Source organism: Watersipora subatra, chromosome 2 (assembly GCF_963576615.1).
Source record: "Watersipora subatra chromosome 2, tzWatSuba1.1, whole genome shotgun sequence".
NCBI lineage: Eukaryota > Metazoa > Bryozoa > Gymnolaemata > Cheilostomatida > Watersiporidae > Watersipora > Watersipora subatra.
Window position 1 is genome coordinate 39,021,198 of NC_088709.1, and position 15,930 is coordinate 39,037,127.

At 36.8% G+C, this 15,930-nt stretch overlaps 1 protein-coding gene across 1 annotated transcript; it reads right to left on the reverse strand.

Moving 5' to 3' along the window:
* Window positions 1–545: 545 nt before the first annotated feature.
* LOC137388193 (lactosylceramide 1,3-N-acetyl-beta-D-glucosaminyltransferase-like) lies at window positions 546–10,383 on the reverse strand. The gene is made up of 4 exons (XM_068074698.1): window positions 10,378–10,383; window positions 10,046–10,275; window positions 6,631–6,767; window positions 546–964 (listed from the first exon to the last, which is right to left on the reverse strand). The coding sequence occupies exons 1-4, from the start codon at window positions 10,381–10,383 to the stop codon at window positions 546–548; spliced, it is 792 nt and encodes a 263-aa protein (XP_067930799.1).
* Between the last annotated feature and the right edge of the window lie 5,547 nt (window positions 10,384–15,930).

Here is a 15,930-nt window from a genome sequence, read left to right on the forward strand (position 1 = left end):
TTATACTTAGACCGCACACAGAAATAAACACCTTCATTTAAAAGTTAGAATAGGGAATGTTGTATATGTTCAATAAAAATGAAGTTTTTTGCGCAAAAACTTACTATTATTTATTACTCGTGCAATGCAAAAATATATAAATAAATAAGTATATACATATATGTATTAAACAATTTTTGACTGAGGTTTTTGTTGTTTGACATGCAGCATTTATTGAGCTGAGTCAACTCACAGATTTTAATATACACACCATATACTAAACTCCGAGAGTTGAGTATATGGTGTATATATTCACAAAATAATGTTGTAGTACAATGAAATTTTAGTCAGGCTATACCTTGTTTCATATATCTATATCAAAATCATTAGTTGTTAAAAGGAACGATCGATTGTCTAACAGAAAAGTGCTACTAAGGAAAGATCTTGCGCCTGAGATATATCTAAGCGTAACTTACCATCAACACAAGAACAGCCCACAAGTTTATTGAAAGCAAAAAGACAAATTACAAGACGAAGTAACAGTGACTGGTTTCAATGATACAACACTACCATTGAAACCAGTTCATTTGTGGAAGATTGGCCAGCTTCAAATCTTTAAGCGACCAATGATAGTAAAGCCTTATGTCTGGCATTTGAATAAAATTCAGAAAGCCATGATCCCATTTTGGCTTTAGAGTACGTCTTAGAGAAAATCCTTTAAAAGCATATTCAAAAAGGTCATAAAGATTTTCTACATAAAACTGATCTGATTCTGTTTTGTCAACTAAAATTCCTAAAAAAACATCATCTGTATACATGTAAGGAGTATGTAGAGCTGTCTCAAATAACTCTCCTGTATGCTGAGGAGTGAGGAAGTACACGAGTCCTTGAAAGCACATTGGAAATTCATCTTTTGCCCACCGCTTTGAATACCTGTACCATTTCTTAGATTCTTTTATGAAAGGAACTCGGTCAATGTCCTTTCCTGCAGAAAAAAATTATAAAAAAAATTATTTGATGTCTTGTTAGCAACAGAACTGATACAAGGCACCTTCTTAAACACATTGCATTTTCCTCTATGTAACTCGTGTTCATCGCTGCCAGGAGATCACATGCTCTCTGGTAATAGAGATACCATGTACCCTGATAATATGATGTCTCTTACTACCAGTAGATCATATACTCACTGGTAATAGAGATACCATGTATCCTGATAATATAATGTCTCTTACTACCAGAAGATTATATACTTTCCGGTAATAGAGATACCATGTATCCTGATAATATGATGTCTCTTACTACGAGGAGATCACATGCTCACTGGTAATAGAGATACCATGTATCATGATAATACGATGTATCCTACTACCAGTAGATCATATACTCTCTGGTAATAGAGATACCATGTATCCTGATAATATGATGTATCTTACTACCAGTAGATCCTATACTCTATGGTAATAGAGATACCATGTATCCTGATAATATGATGTCTCTTACTACCAGTAGATCCTATACTCTCTGGTAATAGAGATACCATGCATCCTGATAATATGACGTATCCTACTACCAGTAGATCCTATGCTCATTGGTAATAGAGATACCATGCATCCTGATAATATGACGTATTTTACTACCAGTAGATCCTATACTCTCTGGTAATAGAGATACCATGCATCCTGATAATATGATGTCTCTTACTACCAGTAGATCCTATACTCATTGGTAATAGAGATACCATGTATCCTGATAATATGTTGTCAGGATAAATAATTTTTTAATAAAAATAAAAAGGAACATAGCATCCTGATGCTATGTTCCTTTTTATTTTTACTACTTTGTTGAACGCATTATTTAGAATGGTCTTACGTCATTCAAAAAAGTACAAGAAAATTTTCATTGCAAAAGTTAGTTTAACAAGCGTTTAATTATTTATTCTCATAGAATTCAAAGAGGCTCTAATTTGTACATTCTAGCTATGCATGAATCACACTTAGTCTCTTTTGGCATTGTATATATAATTAGTAGAATCCTCAACAAAACCTTGGTGACAAGTTATTTCTTACCACCCCAATTAAATTCTTTTGACATACACCTGATTGAATAATTGTAAATGACAAATAGTATTAAAGTGTTTCAGAACTGTTTCTAAAGCATTTACAGTGTTTTGTGGTTGTTTTTAAAAGACCTGTATATCTTCTGGTTTTTCTAAAGAATTCTTGACATCCTTTAGCTCTTTTAAAGAATTTAGAATACCTCATGGTTATGGTAGATACCAACAACTTTTAAAAAGCCCTTACAACAACTAAATACAATTTTTATTTAGATTGTCAGCTCTTTTGCTTATCAAATATACTGGTAGATTTATGTTGATCAAAATGTTATGATGTTCCAGGACAGCTTTCAGTTCATACAACATGCAGTACACTATGATGTATAACTAGGCTTATATCCCATGACCACAGAAGCCAAATTAATTTTGGTAGAGATAGTGATATGAGGCTCATATGTCACCCTGGTTATTCTCATTTATTGCTGGTCTATATCTATACATATGTTGAAGGCTTCACATTGCAACAATTAAATAACAGGTTGTAGAAAATTCTTTATATTCAAGAGCGGTTCAGATCTATATTTGTTCGTCGTTCATGTGTCCAGTTATAGTAAATAAATTTAGTCAGAAAAAATTTGCTGCGCACTGGAATTGTCATCTGCCATACTACGGAATAGTTGTGCACATATTTACGAAGTGCTTGTGAAAATACTAGCTTCCTTGAAGATCACGACTGAGTAAGAGATCATGACGGGTAATGTAATGATTATAAGCACAATTATAAGCATGGATCTTATCATAGTAAAGATTTAAACTAGCTTAAATTACTAGCTTAAGTCACTCAAGTTCATTGCGTGAAGAGACTTAACCAATGGCAACAACATTACCTGCCACTATTTATAAGCTGTTTTTATTACCCGTGTAACATTGGATATTTAGCTAGTTACAGGATAAAAAAAGACTGGTTTGCGCGAAACCAGTCTTGTTTTATCTCTTAACTTCAAGGGCCGTATAGACTTGAGTTTTCAACCCTAAGTTATTGTGGTAATAGGAGCATTGTAAAGGTACACTTCAATTCTACCGAGCTGGAAGGAGTACATTAGGCAACAAACAGTAAGATAAATATTCTAAGATAACCCTACCACAGCCAGCTTACAAGCTAGGATTTTAAGGGCAAAGAAACTAGTGAGGTTAAAAAGATCAGAGAGAACAAAAAGGTCGAAGAAGGCCAGGAGCGTCGTAAAGAAGCAAAGTGGGCTAAAAGCAAAGCAAAAACAGCGAGAGCGGATGAAAGTTGAGAGAGTTGAGAGGGCTGAATGAGATGAAAAGGCAGAGAGGACATCTATAAATCTGTACTTATGAAGTGATACTCAACTGCATTTGTAGGGAGTACAAAGGAATGCTCAGCTCACATGTAAGGAGTATGAAGTAATGCTCAGCTCACATGTAGGGAGTATGAAGTAATGCTCAGCTCATATGTAGGGAGTATGAAGGAATGCTCAGCTCACATGTAGGGTGTATGAAAATATGCTCAGCTCATATGTAGGGAGTATGAAGTAATGCTCAGCTCACATGTAGGGAGTATGAAGTAATGCTCGGCTCATATGTAGGGAGTACAAATGAATGCTCAGCTCACATGTAGGAGTATGAAGTAATGCTTAGCTCACATGTAGGGAGTATGAAGTAATGCTCAGCTCACATGTAGGTTGTATGAAGTAATGCTCAGCTTACATGTAGGGCAGTGGTTCTTAACCAGGGGGGAATTCCTCCCCCCTAGGGGGGAATTTTGGGAATTCAAGGGAGGGGAGGAGTTTGGCAGTTTGCCAAAGGGGATTTCCGTAGCACCATTTTTTCTTATATAAGGGGCAGCGAGGAGTGAATGAATTTCAGTAGTTTCAACGAAGCCAAGATCTGAAACTGTGGAAAATTTAAGGTTTGCTACACTACATGCATATACATACCTGCAATATTAATTGTTCAGTTACCGATTTGGTTTGCATAAACGTATAACATTTTGACAATTTGCTCTGTAGCCTAACATATGTATGATGTTTTGCTCATGTAGATATTGAACGTATTCAAATATTTTGATTGCATATCCCATATTGTAGGTGTTAGAAATGTCAAAGACAAAAAGACGAACATATGATGATTCTTACCTTAACTATGGATTCACTTGTATGATTAAAAGCGGCATCAAAGTACCACAATGTGTTTTGTGCATGAAAGTGCTCGGTAACAACTTCATGAAACCACATCAGCTTAAGCAACACTTAAGAAATAAACATGCAGAACACATGGATAAATCAAAGCCGTTCTTTGAAGCTAAAGAGAGAGAACTCAAGCGAGCAAAACTGGATTCCACCGGCAGCTTTCATATCCGGGCACAGGCCATTACCGAGGCATCCTATGCTCTGTCTTACGGTATCGCCAGAAATAAGAAGACACAGACCATTGGTGAAACGTTAGTTAAGCCTTGTCTGCTGGAGTGTACTAAGATTATTCTCGAAGACACAGCCGCTCAAAAGATAGCTGATTTATCTCTCTCAGACAGCACAGTGAAATCGAGGATCGATGATATGTCTGCGGACATAAAGAGGCAAGTAATTGAAAAGATCAAGTCATCTCCCATGTTTGTCATTCAACTTGATGAGTCCACTGATGTTGCTAGCATTTCACAGCTGATGGTGTTTGCACGCTATGTACACAGAGAGACAATTGAGGAAGAATTTCTGTTCTGCAGTCCTCTAACAGAGACCATCACAGCTGCTGATGTTATGAACCTGGTTTCCGACTTCTTCAGCAAAGAACATCTGGACTGGGGCAAACTAATTGGAGTTTGCACTGATGGTGCTCCAGCCATGCTTGGCTGTCGTGCTGGATTTGCACAGTTGGTAAAAGAAAAGAATCCTTTAGTGGTGAGTACCCATTGCTTCATTCACAGACAAGCGCTAGCAGCAAAAACTCTTCCCATAGGATTGCAGGAACACCCTTCTTCAGTGATTAAAGTAGTAAACTCTATCAAAGGCTTTGTCTTGCAAACACGTCTCTTCTACAAGTTATGCAAAGAGATGGATGCTGTGCACTCATCACTATTGTTCCACATTGAAGTTCGACGGTTATCAAAGGGTAACATGCTTCTGTGTTTTTTCAATCTACAAGCAGAGGTCAATGAGTTCTTGAAAACTCATAACAAACCCAAACTACTGGCTTCAATGCAGGTGGAAGGCTTCCATCAGTGTCTTGCTTACCTGGTTGACATATTTGGTTCAATCAATGAAGTGAACACAAAGATGCAAGGTAAAGACAGAAATGTGTTGAATGTAACTGATAGTATCAATGCATTAAAAGACAAGCTCAAACTCTGGGTGAAAAGACTGGCTACTGGGAATGTAAGAGTTTCATTTCCAGTTCTGCATTCATTAGTTGACAAGAAAGCTCCTTCCGCTTCTTTGCTAACCGACATAAAGCATCACTTGAACAGCTTGATAGCAGAGTTTGAGGAATATTTCCAAAGTTAGATCCTAGGACAGAGCAATTGATGAGCCTGACTCGAGACCCTTTCAGGCGCAATGTACACGAGATTCCGGAACAGCTTCAAGAGGAGTTTTTGGAGCTTACAAACAACTCTGTATTAAAAGATGACTTCAAAGAGCTATCAATAGAGCACTTTTGGGTTCAGGCCCAAAGAATGTATCCCAACATAAGCCTGGCCGCTTTCAAGATGCTCATACCATTTGTGAGCATATGGTATGAGCATCTTTGCGAGTCAGCATTTTCCACATATCTTTGCGAGTCAGCATTTTCAGCAATGCTAACCATAAAGAGCAAATCTAGAAACCGTCTGGAAGTAGAAGCTGACCTACGGTGTGCCCTATCTACAACAACTCCTAACACCAAAATTCTGGTCAGCTTCAAACAAACACAGAAATCGCACTAGTCTGCTGACTGTTTTACAATGATAAATATATTGAGTCTCAATATACATGTACATTCATTTTTAATATTCCATGTAAATATGACTGTAATAAATGAATATATACATGTTTATATATGTATAAAAGTTATATATGTCAATAAAGTTCACTATCTAGTTGCAGTGCATTATTTGAAGGAGTTGGGAGGGGGGAATTTCTGTCTTTAGGTTTGGAAAAGGGGGAATGGGGATAAAAGGTTAAGAACCACTGATGTAGGGAATATGAAGGAATGCTCAGCTCATATGTAGGGAGTATGAAGTAATGCTTAGCTCACATGTAGGGAGTGTGAAGGAATGCTCAGCTCACATGTAGGGAGTGTGAAGGAATGCTCAGCTCACATGTAGGGAGTGTGAAGGAATGCTCAGCTCATATGTAGGGAGTATGAAGTAATGCTCAGCTCACATGTAAGGAGTGTGAAGGAATGCTCAGCAGCACTGGGAGTATGAAGGAACGCGTAAAAGTGTAAGAAGAATGAAATAATGATCAACTACATACATGTACATATGGAGGTTAGGAGTAATGTAAGAAAATAAAAACTACATTTCGGCTACAAATTTAAGGAGTTTAAAGTAATAGTAGGCCTACTCAGTTCTATCTGAAGGTATGTGGAGTAATGCTCACCTGCGTAAATAGGGAGATCATAGCTTAAGAGATAGGCAATTTTTGATTTCAGGTCATCAATTCGTGTACTTTTGAGCAGAGCATCATCATCTATTTTCATGAGCAATTTAGTAGTGGGGCAATTTATAGAGGTCCACCTACTGGTACAGTAATGTATAGCAGTCCATCTAGCAGAGAAGCAATATATATAGTGACAATGCACGGAATAGTAAAACAGTGTATAAGATTTGACCTACATGTAGCAATAAAGTGATATGTAGGGGCTGTCCATTAGTAATGAGCATAGATATATAAACCTAGAGTGGCCAATAATAGCTATTCTCAGTCACTATGTTTCCATGACTCGCTTAATTCGCATGATTCCCATAATTCGAACGATCCGCAAGTTGAGTTACTCAGCAATCGAGCGTTTCAATCACTATGTTTCCATGACTCGCATAATCCGCATGATTCCCATAATTCGAACGATCCGCAAGTTGAGTTACTTATCAATCGAGCGTTTCAATGAACACCTAGCGATGTGGTATTTAACACCAGTACTTGACCCCATAGGTCAAGTATTAGCCTCATTAATGACTCTATAAATAGCTAAGCAGTCTTGTCGTGCTTAGCTTAGCAGCGATCGTTCGGAACATTGGCGCATTGAGATTGCTGAAATCGAAATAAAAACGACTGAAGCGTGAAAATGTTTGTAATGTAATAGCCATCGATATTCCAATGCGCATTAATCACAAGTACCGTTTCCATAATTCGCAAGCACGATGGATTCGATAAAGTTTTGCGGATCGCAAAACTCGCTTAGCTTGCGAATTTATGCGGATAGCTTGCGGATTTATGCCGTTTCCATGACGCGGATATCTTGCGGATTGGCTCTAATTTGCGAATTATGCGGGTCATAGAAACGCAGTGATTGGTTGCCTTGTCAGACTTAAATAGCATGACGTTACGTCATTGCATTGTACCTAATGCTTGGCTGCACTGTTGTTTACAATGGAGCTAATGAGGAGAAGGTGACAAAATCACATTTATTTTCACATAAAAACCTTCTTGGATACATAATCCAGTGAACCAAAGTGATTCTGTGATAATATCTGATAACCACCATAGATTAAAACTATGAAAGTTATAAAATGTTGCACACAAATCATGAGCCATCAGGGCTTTATTTGCTACCCCCCTCTCCTATCCCCTTTCTCTCTTTTCGCCTTCCCTCTTCTCCCAAGAAGAAGTGGGAAGGGAGAAGGGAAAAAGAGAGAAGAGGGAAAGGAGAGGGGGGGCAAATAGCCCACCCACCCGAAGTGCCAGACCCTGGCTAGGTAAGTAGACTAATATTTTGCTGAACTAAACATGACTAAATATGATGAGTATGCAAGTATGTCTTAAGTCAAAAATGAAACAGAATGATTATTTTACAGCTGGCTATGTAGCTGGCTAGGTCACCAAAGCTGAAGTGTAATGATTGTTTCACTCGCATCGTGGATATTACTAACTATGATGTAAACCAAGCAACGAATTCCCTAATCACAGTTAAGAATCGTGGTGGCTTGACTTTGTCTTCGCCTGTGGTGATTGAGGTTTGCAACCACAGTGAGAAAGCGACGAGAGTGTTGCTTAGTAGTGCTGGATTGGTGAAAAACTTTCCCAGACTAGCACTAATTGCCACCATGGAGAAGTTGCTGAGATTCAACATCATGCTATTGTTTAAGTGTAATCTTCATGCTAGTAGCCTAGCTCGTAAGATAGCAAAGAGATATATTTCGATCATGAAGCTAAGAATGGAGCTGGCACGAGTAGCTCGTCTGGTCTTGACCCAATGGGTCAGAGTTGCCCTGGTCGGGCCACCCAATCCTCGGATCTTCTTATACAAAAACACGGGTAGGTTTATGGCTAAATGAGAGCGATTGTACATCGCTTTTTAAGTACAATTAAAATAGAGTCGCGTATAGTCCTAGCGCGAAAGGACCAGGCGAAATAAAACAAGGTGAGTTCAGACTATATTTTTACGTCTGCGACAATAGTCTTTGGACTATGTTTCACAACGTTTTTCGGCAAGAAATAATCAACATGTCGGTGATCTAGGAGTTTATGAAGAAGCCGATCAAGAAAGGGAAATACCAAGCTATTTGTACAATATGCGAAAGCAAGTTAAGCTACAAAGAAGGGTCCACCTCAATACTATTGAGGCATTTACAACGAGGGCATCCTGAGGAGCTTAAAAGCGTGTCTAAGAACCTTCAATCCGGCAAATGAATTTTGTTTTTAGTTTCTTTCACTAATACCAGAAGTTTTAGGGAAGTGACAGATTTTTGCTTTTCACTATGCTGGGTTATCCATTTCTATATTTGCAAAGTATTTCACAATTAATCTCTTTTTGTTGATTATAATAGCTGTTAAAAATCAAATCTGTAATAAAAACATTAGCCAAATATTGCCATTAATCTATCACCCATTAAATAGCATTGATCCACCAATGTCTAGCCACAAATTGTAAATTGCATCTATAAACCAAGCCACAAAATATAATGATTGGTGTGATAATGGTTTCTTTTATCTTAGGTTATTGATGTCACAGCATTAGGCTGTAATAGAACTATCTCTTAACCTTAAATGAATAAAAAAATCGCGCATGCTGACCCGATCTGACTCAATCTTGGCCCTCATTGTTGACCCTGAGTCTGGCCCGACCCTGCATTCCTTGGTCTCATTCTAGCTCTAGCTAAGAAAGCCACTGACTCCACTTCCCTGATCAGATCAAAACTTCACAGGCTCATCATATTTAGTCATGTTTAGTTCAGCATGATATTAGTCTTTTACCTGGCCAGGGTCTGGCTCTCCGGGTGGGTGGGCTATTTGCCACCCCTCTCCTTTCCCCATTCTCTTTTTTCCCCTTCCCCTTCTTCTTAGGAGAAGGGGAAGGGAAAAAGAGAGAAGGGAGATAGGAGAGGCGGTGGCAAATAAAGCCCTGATGGCTCATGATTTGTGTGCAACATTTCATAACTTTTATAGTTTTAATCAATGGTGGTTATCAGATATTATCACAGAATTGCTTTGGTTCACTGGATTATGTATCCAAGAAGGTTTTTATGTGAAAATAAATGTGATTTTGTCACCTTCTCCTCATTAGCTCCATTGTAAACAACAGTGCAGTCAAGCATGAGTTACAACAAAATGACGTAACGTCATGCTATTTAAGTCTGACAGGCTTTTTCCCTATTGGCAAATCTAGGTTTATATATCTATGGTAATGAGCAATGCATGCAGGTCCAGCATGTAGGATGATAGTGCGAGATTTGCCTTCGTAAGGGGCTAAGTCACTCTGCCTCATTGACTTTCAAAAGAGCTTTATAGGACGTTTCCTGTTTTTAAGAAGAGGAGAGTACACTGCTCAACTTTAGTTTCAACTAAATCTACACACCTGAGGTAGGACATGGCTTTGTATGTGTTGTGCCTATAATCATCTGTGAAATCAGACTGTACTATATCTCTGTAATGTTCACTCTCATATTCCATACGGAGCTGACTTTCCTCCGTGTCAGCCTTTCCCACAAAGAAGACTATCTTGGTCTTTAGGCCTAGTTTACTGCTGAGAAAGTTTCTATTCAGCCATGAAGCTCTCATCACAGTTCTTCTGCTGCAGTACATAACCTGCAACAAGCATCTTTATGTAGCGGTGTAGCAACATAGATTAAATGCATAATGTTCATAAATGTCAGCCGTAATACAATTAACAATAAATTATATACTAACCTTCATTGTTACAGAAAATCTCTGTGACGTGTTGAAGAGATAGTTGACTACCAAGCATGAAAGTGAGGAAATTTTATACAGCGAGTGAATTCGATGATGTAACATACTATATCAAATAGTGCTGCACGATATCTTTGCATGTACATTTGATTATTTGGTCTCTAAATAAATCAAATATCGGAAAATATCGAACATTGGAGTTGTCTTCTATCGATATATAGTGTTAGGCTGAACGATATGAAAGGATATTGGTTAAAGGTTGACTTGCAATAAAATTCACATTACAGTTATTTGGTATCAAAAGATTCACCATGTCTTACTCTGTTGTGTTGTAGGTGCCAAATATGTGGAAATGTGATTACAAGCTCTTAAAAGCTCAAAAACGAAAAGCCGCCGTATATTGGAATCTCTTTATTTCGATGACGTAGCCATGAATTTGGTTATTGTCTTGTCACGTGATGTTCTCACGTGAATTGAAAGGCCAATAAAAAGCTCAATATAAAACTTATCGTAGCACTAGTTGATGACAAACACTTCCGGTTTTACCAAAGACCCCGTACCAAATATAGATGCTCGCTACTTTACATTTTTGTTTCGGTTTGGTCTAATCGGCAAGTCGTAATCTGATCATGTGACCCAATACTTCGCAAATAATTTTTGCAGCACTTTTTGATTAGCACAAGTGACCATCAGGCTCGTCATGATTATCCGACAAAATATGTACTCCTTCAAGCTAAGGTTAAAAAATTGAACGAATTTTTACGGTAAGTTATAGGATATCACTGCTAAAAGTGACAGCATTACGATGACGATAAAACAGACGCGTAAGAACAATAGACATGGTTTTATTGAATGATTGAAGTATATTTGTGAAAATATTTCGATGAATAAGGTTGCATGAAAGTGTAAACAGAAACCATCTTTCACAACTACGTCCCATTTGAGCCGTTTTGGAAAGAGAATCCAAACTACGGCGGTCACGTGTGGCTGCGATTTCTGTTCGTTTTTGAGCTTTTAAGAGCTTGTAATCACCTTTCCACATATTTTGCACCTACAACATAACAGAGTAAGACATGGTGAATCTTTTCATATCAAATAACTGTAATGTGAATTTTGTTGCAAGTCAATCTTTAATATCGAGTAAAAAACAGGCGTTGTCCCCTCTTTACAATAAAGAGAGTAGATAACTCCAGTTTTGCAAAATGAGCCAATATTTTGATAAAATATCGGTTTGATATTCATATTGATTTAAAAACGAACCAAATATAAATTCACTCTTTGCTGCTAACACATGAGATTCCGCTAACATGTGAAATTCTGCTAACACACGAGATTCTGCTAACACATGAGATTCTGCTAACACATGAGATTCTGCTAACATGTGAGACTCTGCTAACATGTGAGACTCTGCTAACATGTGAGACTCTGCTAACACATGAGATTCTGCTAACACATGAAATTCTTCTAACACATGAGATTCTGTTACCATTTGAGATTGTGCTAACATGTGAGACTCTGCTAACATGTGAAACTCTGCTAACATGTAAGACTCTGCTAACACATGAGATTCTGCTTACATGTGAGACTCTGCTAACACATCGGATTCTGCTAACACATGAGATTCTGCTAACGTGTGAGACTCTGCTAACATGTGAAACTCTGCTAACATGTGAGACTTTTCTAATGTATATTTATGGCTGTTAAGGCTCCATATGTGGTTAACAGCTCAAAAATAAATACCTGTATACCAATAAACTCGATACAGCTTATACTTTTTTAAACTGTTGTAGTTTGAATTCTCACATCCTCCAACCACTAACAGCCACCTCTCACTTTCCCAAAATATATGAGAACCTGAATTTTAACTGCTTTACTATCTCTGTTCTCCAAAGTTAAATTCATTCTTATTTTTCTTATCTTCTCTTCTATTTCTTAAAAAAACGATAGATCTTCTCAACAGACTTTTACAACTGAGCTCTTCAGCAACCTGCTGGTTTGACTAAACGACTGAACACCAATTATCCCAGTATCTCTGAATGATCTAATTAATTTGCTGAAATTTTAAATGACATCAAATGAACGTAAAGTAAAGGAAACCTTACCTTTGCTGATGTATGTATTTTACCATATACCATGTATATACATATAAATGCCCTCATCCATTCCATTACCTCACAAAACTTCGAAAAATCTTTTGTATAAATTATAAATACATGTAATGGCAAAAATATGTAAAAAATACATGTTAAAATTATATTACTAGAAAATTTTACAGCGAACAAAATCAAAGCACTTGTTGTTTACTGACTTTTGCTAACAAAGGAAACCGAGGGAGGCAGGAAAGCACCTGAACATCGTACACACAGGAAGTAAACAGGCCTAGATACGAAACTAACAGACGGATTAAATAACAAAAGGCCTTTCGGCTTTTTCTATAATATTTGTATAGTTCTATAATAATTATTATATTTCTATAATATTATTCGTAAACATTTTTCAAATGTCAAAGCAAAATTTTCACCAAACAAACATTTCCTAACCTGAAAATTTCATATGTAGTTTTTTGTAAGTAAAGGTTCCATTGAATCATGCTTGAGAATAACAACCAATACCCTGTAAATGAGTTCGCGCATTAACCGAGAGAGTGGATAACAATGTTAACATTAAGTTCAAGATAAACCTACCTTAGCTGATGTGTGTATGACTATGAGAAGGTCACCTTTTGAAGGGCACGGATCTGCTTGGAGTATATAGCTATAGTTATATGGATTTATATACTCCACATCTTTTGCTGCCGTGTTTGTAGAACTCCAGCCATAGGTAACACAAAAGGATGCCAGTATAATATGACTTATTAACTTGAGAATGGTGGGTTTATCCATCTATTAAACTTCTAATAGTTTGCTTCAATCTATAACAAACAATATATCATTTTAAAACGTGTCTAAACCTAACCAACTAAAATAGGCTTTGTTCTATGAAAAGTTACAAGAACTAAGCAAACCATACTTCTAATGTACATACAGCAGGCAGTAGTATGTATGTACATAGTAATGCAGTAGTATGTATGTACGCATAACATTTTATTGGCATTAGCAACCATCAACAAATTGATGTTTTTTATTGCATGGCAAAAAAAACATAAAAATACAGAAATCAGGAATTTTTGAGTTAGTTGAACAAACATGTTTTAAAAGTTGATAATTTAATAGTATTGCGGAGTCGGAATAACAAATTGAAGATTGTAGTAACAGAAAGTTCATAAACTGTAACATATGATGGTGAATGTACTATGTTGGTGTCTTGAAAAAAAACATGTTTGTCGGTTGTAATATGCTTGAAAGAATAAATACAAATATTCTATGCATAGTTTTTGAGGATTCTGAAATCTTCAACACAAATGCCACAACGAGCAAGTTTGGAATAATGCAACAAGTTTGGGATAATTTTAAAGTAAAGGATTCGTATATACTGCTAAAATACAATTGAGCAATTCCTTTGAAGCGAGAGTGCGCCTGGGTTTACCTTAACAAAGTCCCATTTTATAATACAAGAGAGTCATAATATATTTGTCTCTGTTAATCTACCAAAATGTAGTTCTTTTCTACACATACGTAGACTTTAACCTGATTGACAAGAGAAAACTACACTGGTCAGTTTGTTATGATTAAGTGTATTAGCGAAACATCAAGAAATAAATACAATTACTGGAATAAAGAACAAAGTTTTATGGGAAATATATATAATTTAGCTGAATGCCTGTCATAGCATAGCTAATACTTAGTACTTATAAATGTTACATTACACGTCACGATCTCTCATGCAATCATGATCTTCAAGCTTGCTAGTAGTAACCAATAGTAGTTCCGGAAGCACTTCAAGTGTGCGTATTATAAATGGTGTAATAATTATGTGCACAATTATTCCATAGTATGGCAAAGACAGCGTAATGTATTGGTTAGCTCGCCTGTCTGCAGAACTGAAGGTTCTGAATTTAATTCCAGTACAAAGTCGATTCTTCATTCTTGCAATTTTATCGCTGTAACTGTACATATAAATGACAGTGAAACATTATATACATACAGTAAATGTATATATGCCGGTGTTGTACTTTTATTACTCATTACTTATTAATAACTTTTATAAAAAATTGTTTTACATATGGTGCCACAAAAAAGAAAGTTCTTGTCATGATGTAGTGTCAAGAAGGAGAATACTTGAAACTAATAAGCAACAGTATACAAGTAAAGTATACATCTGATCTCTTCTGACAAAAGATGAAAAGCAATATAGTTCAATTTAATATAGAGTCGAGTTTATCTTTTGTTAGGTACAAAACAAAATGATGACGATGTGGATATTTGGCAGTTGAGATTATGGGTCCTTTTTATTTTTACTGGACCGTGCATTTTGAGAAGTTTATGTAATCAGTTATTAGACATAGAGACATTGTCAGCATAGAGAGAGAGTGAGTGTTTTCATTTTTGGCTAAAATCAATTTTGCTTAATTTGATGAGAGGGCAACTTCTACATGCTGAAAGTTCATCTCAAACCACAAGTCCGAATGTCTTCTACTGAGCTACTATGAACCATTATCTGCTGCTAAATTATAAACATGTTGAAAAAACCTCATAAATGCCTAAAGTTCTGCAAAAGGCATTATTTGTCACTAGCAGGATATTTAAAGCGGTTGCTACTAGCAACAGCTACTACAGGCAGTTTTTAATGATTGTCTTGTTGCCAGAATCTTTAAACTTAGACAATATTTGAGCCAACTTACCGCCAGTGCTGATATATGCCGCGCACTTATCAGATGAAATAGGTAAATATTAATGTGCAAGTCATTTTGAACCACCTAAGGATTGAAGGCGACTGCTTACTGATTCTTTACCAATGAAGACACCAAATCCTTGATGTTGTTTCTTACCAGTTGTAATCTATGGAGAAAGTTACTTGCTCTCGGAAAGACTGACAGTCTTTATCCAAATGACGCCGTGTAAACTCCCAAGGCTAGTGCTACGTGCTGTGCAACGCAACGCCTGACATTCAGTAACCTAGATATGTGAATTGTTTAGTACAGTACTAAAATGCAAAAAACAATGGCAGATTTCACTATTGTTGGAGGTGTCTTCAACACATGTTAAGAGATTGGGTTTTTGTACTTGTTAGGAAAAGCACTGAGAGTGGTAGTAAAACAAGCCAAAATCTTATGAAAATTGACACCTGTCAAGGTACCCTTGCAACAAAAAGGGCCTCCTAACAAAGGCCATCTGAGTTGCTTGTTCTTAACTTTGACTAAGGAATTACAATATAGTAAAAGGGTACTCCTTTCTGGAAATGTGCTAAAAAAATTTGTATAGCCGCTCCAGGGAAAATTCGTGTCTTGGCAAATCCAGCCAGTGGCTCAAATAAGGTTTGCACCAAAACCTGTATGTAAGGGATGCCTCTAGGATGAGTTATCATGTACATGATAACTCATCGATGACATCAAACAGGTCCATATAGAAAGTTTCCGAACCTTTCCATGAGCAAGCTAGACAAGAAATAAACAGG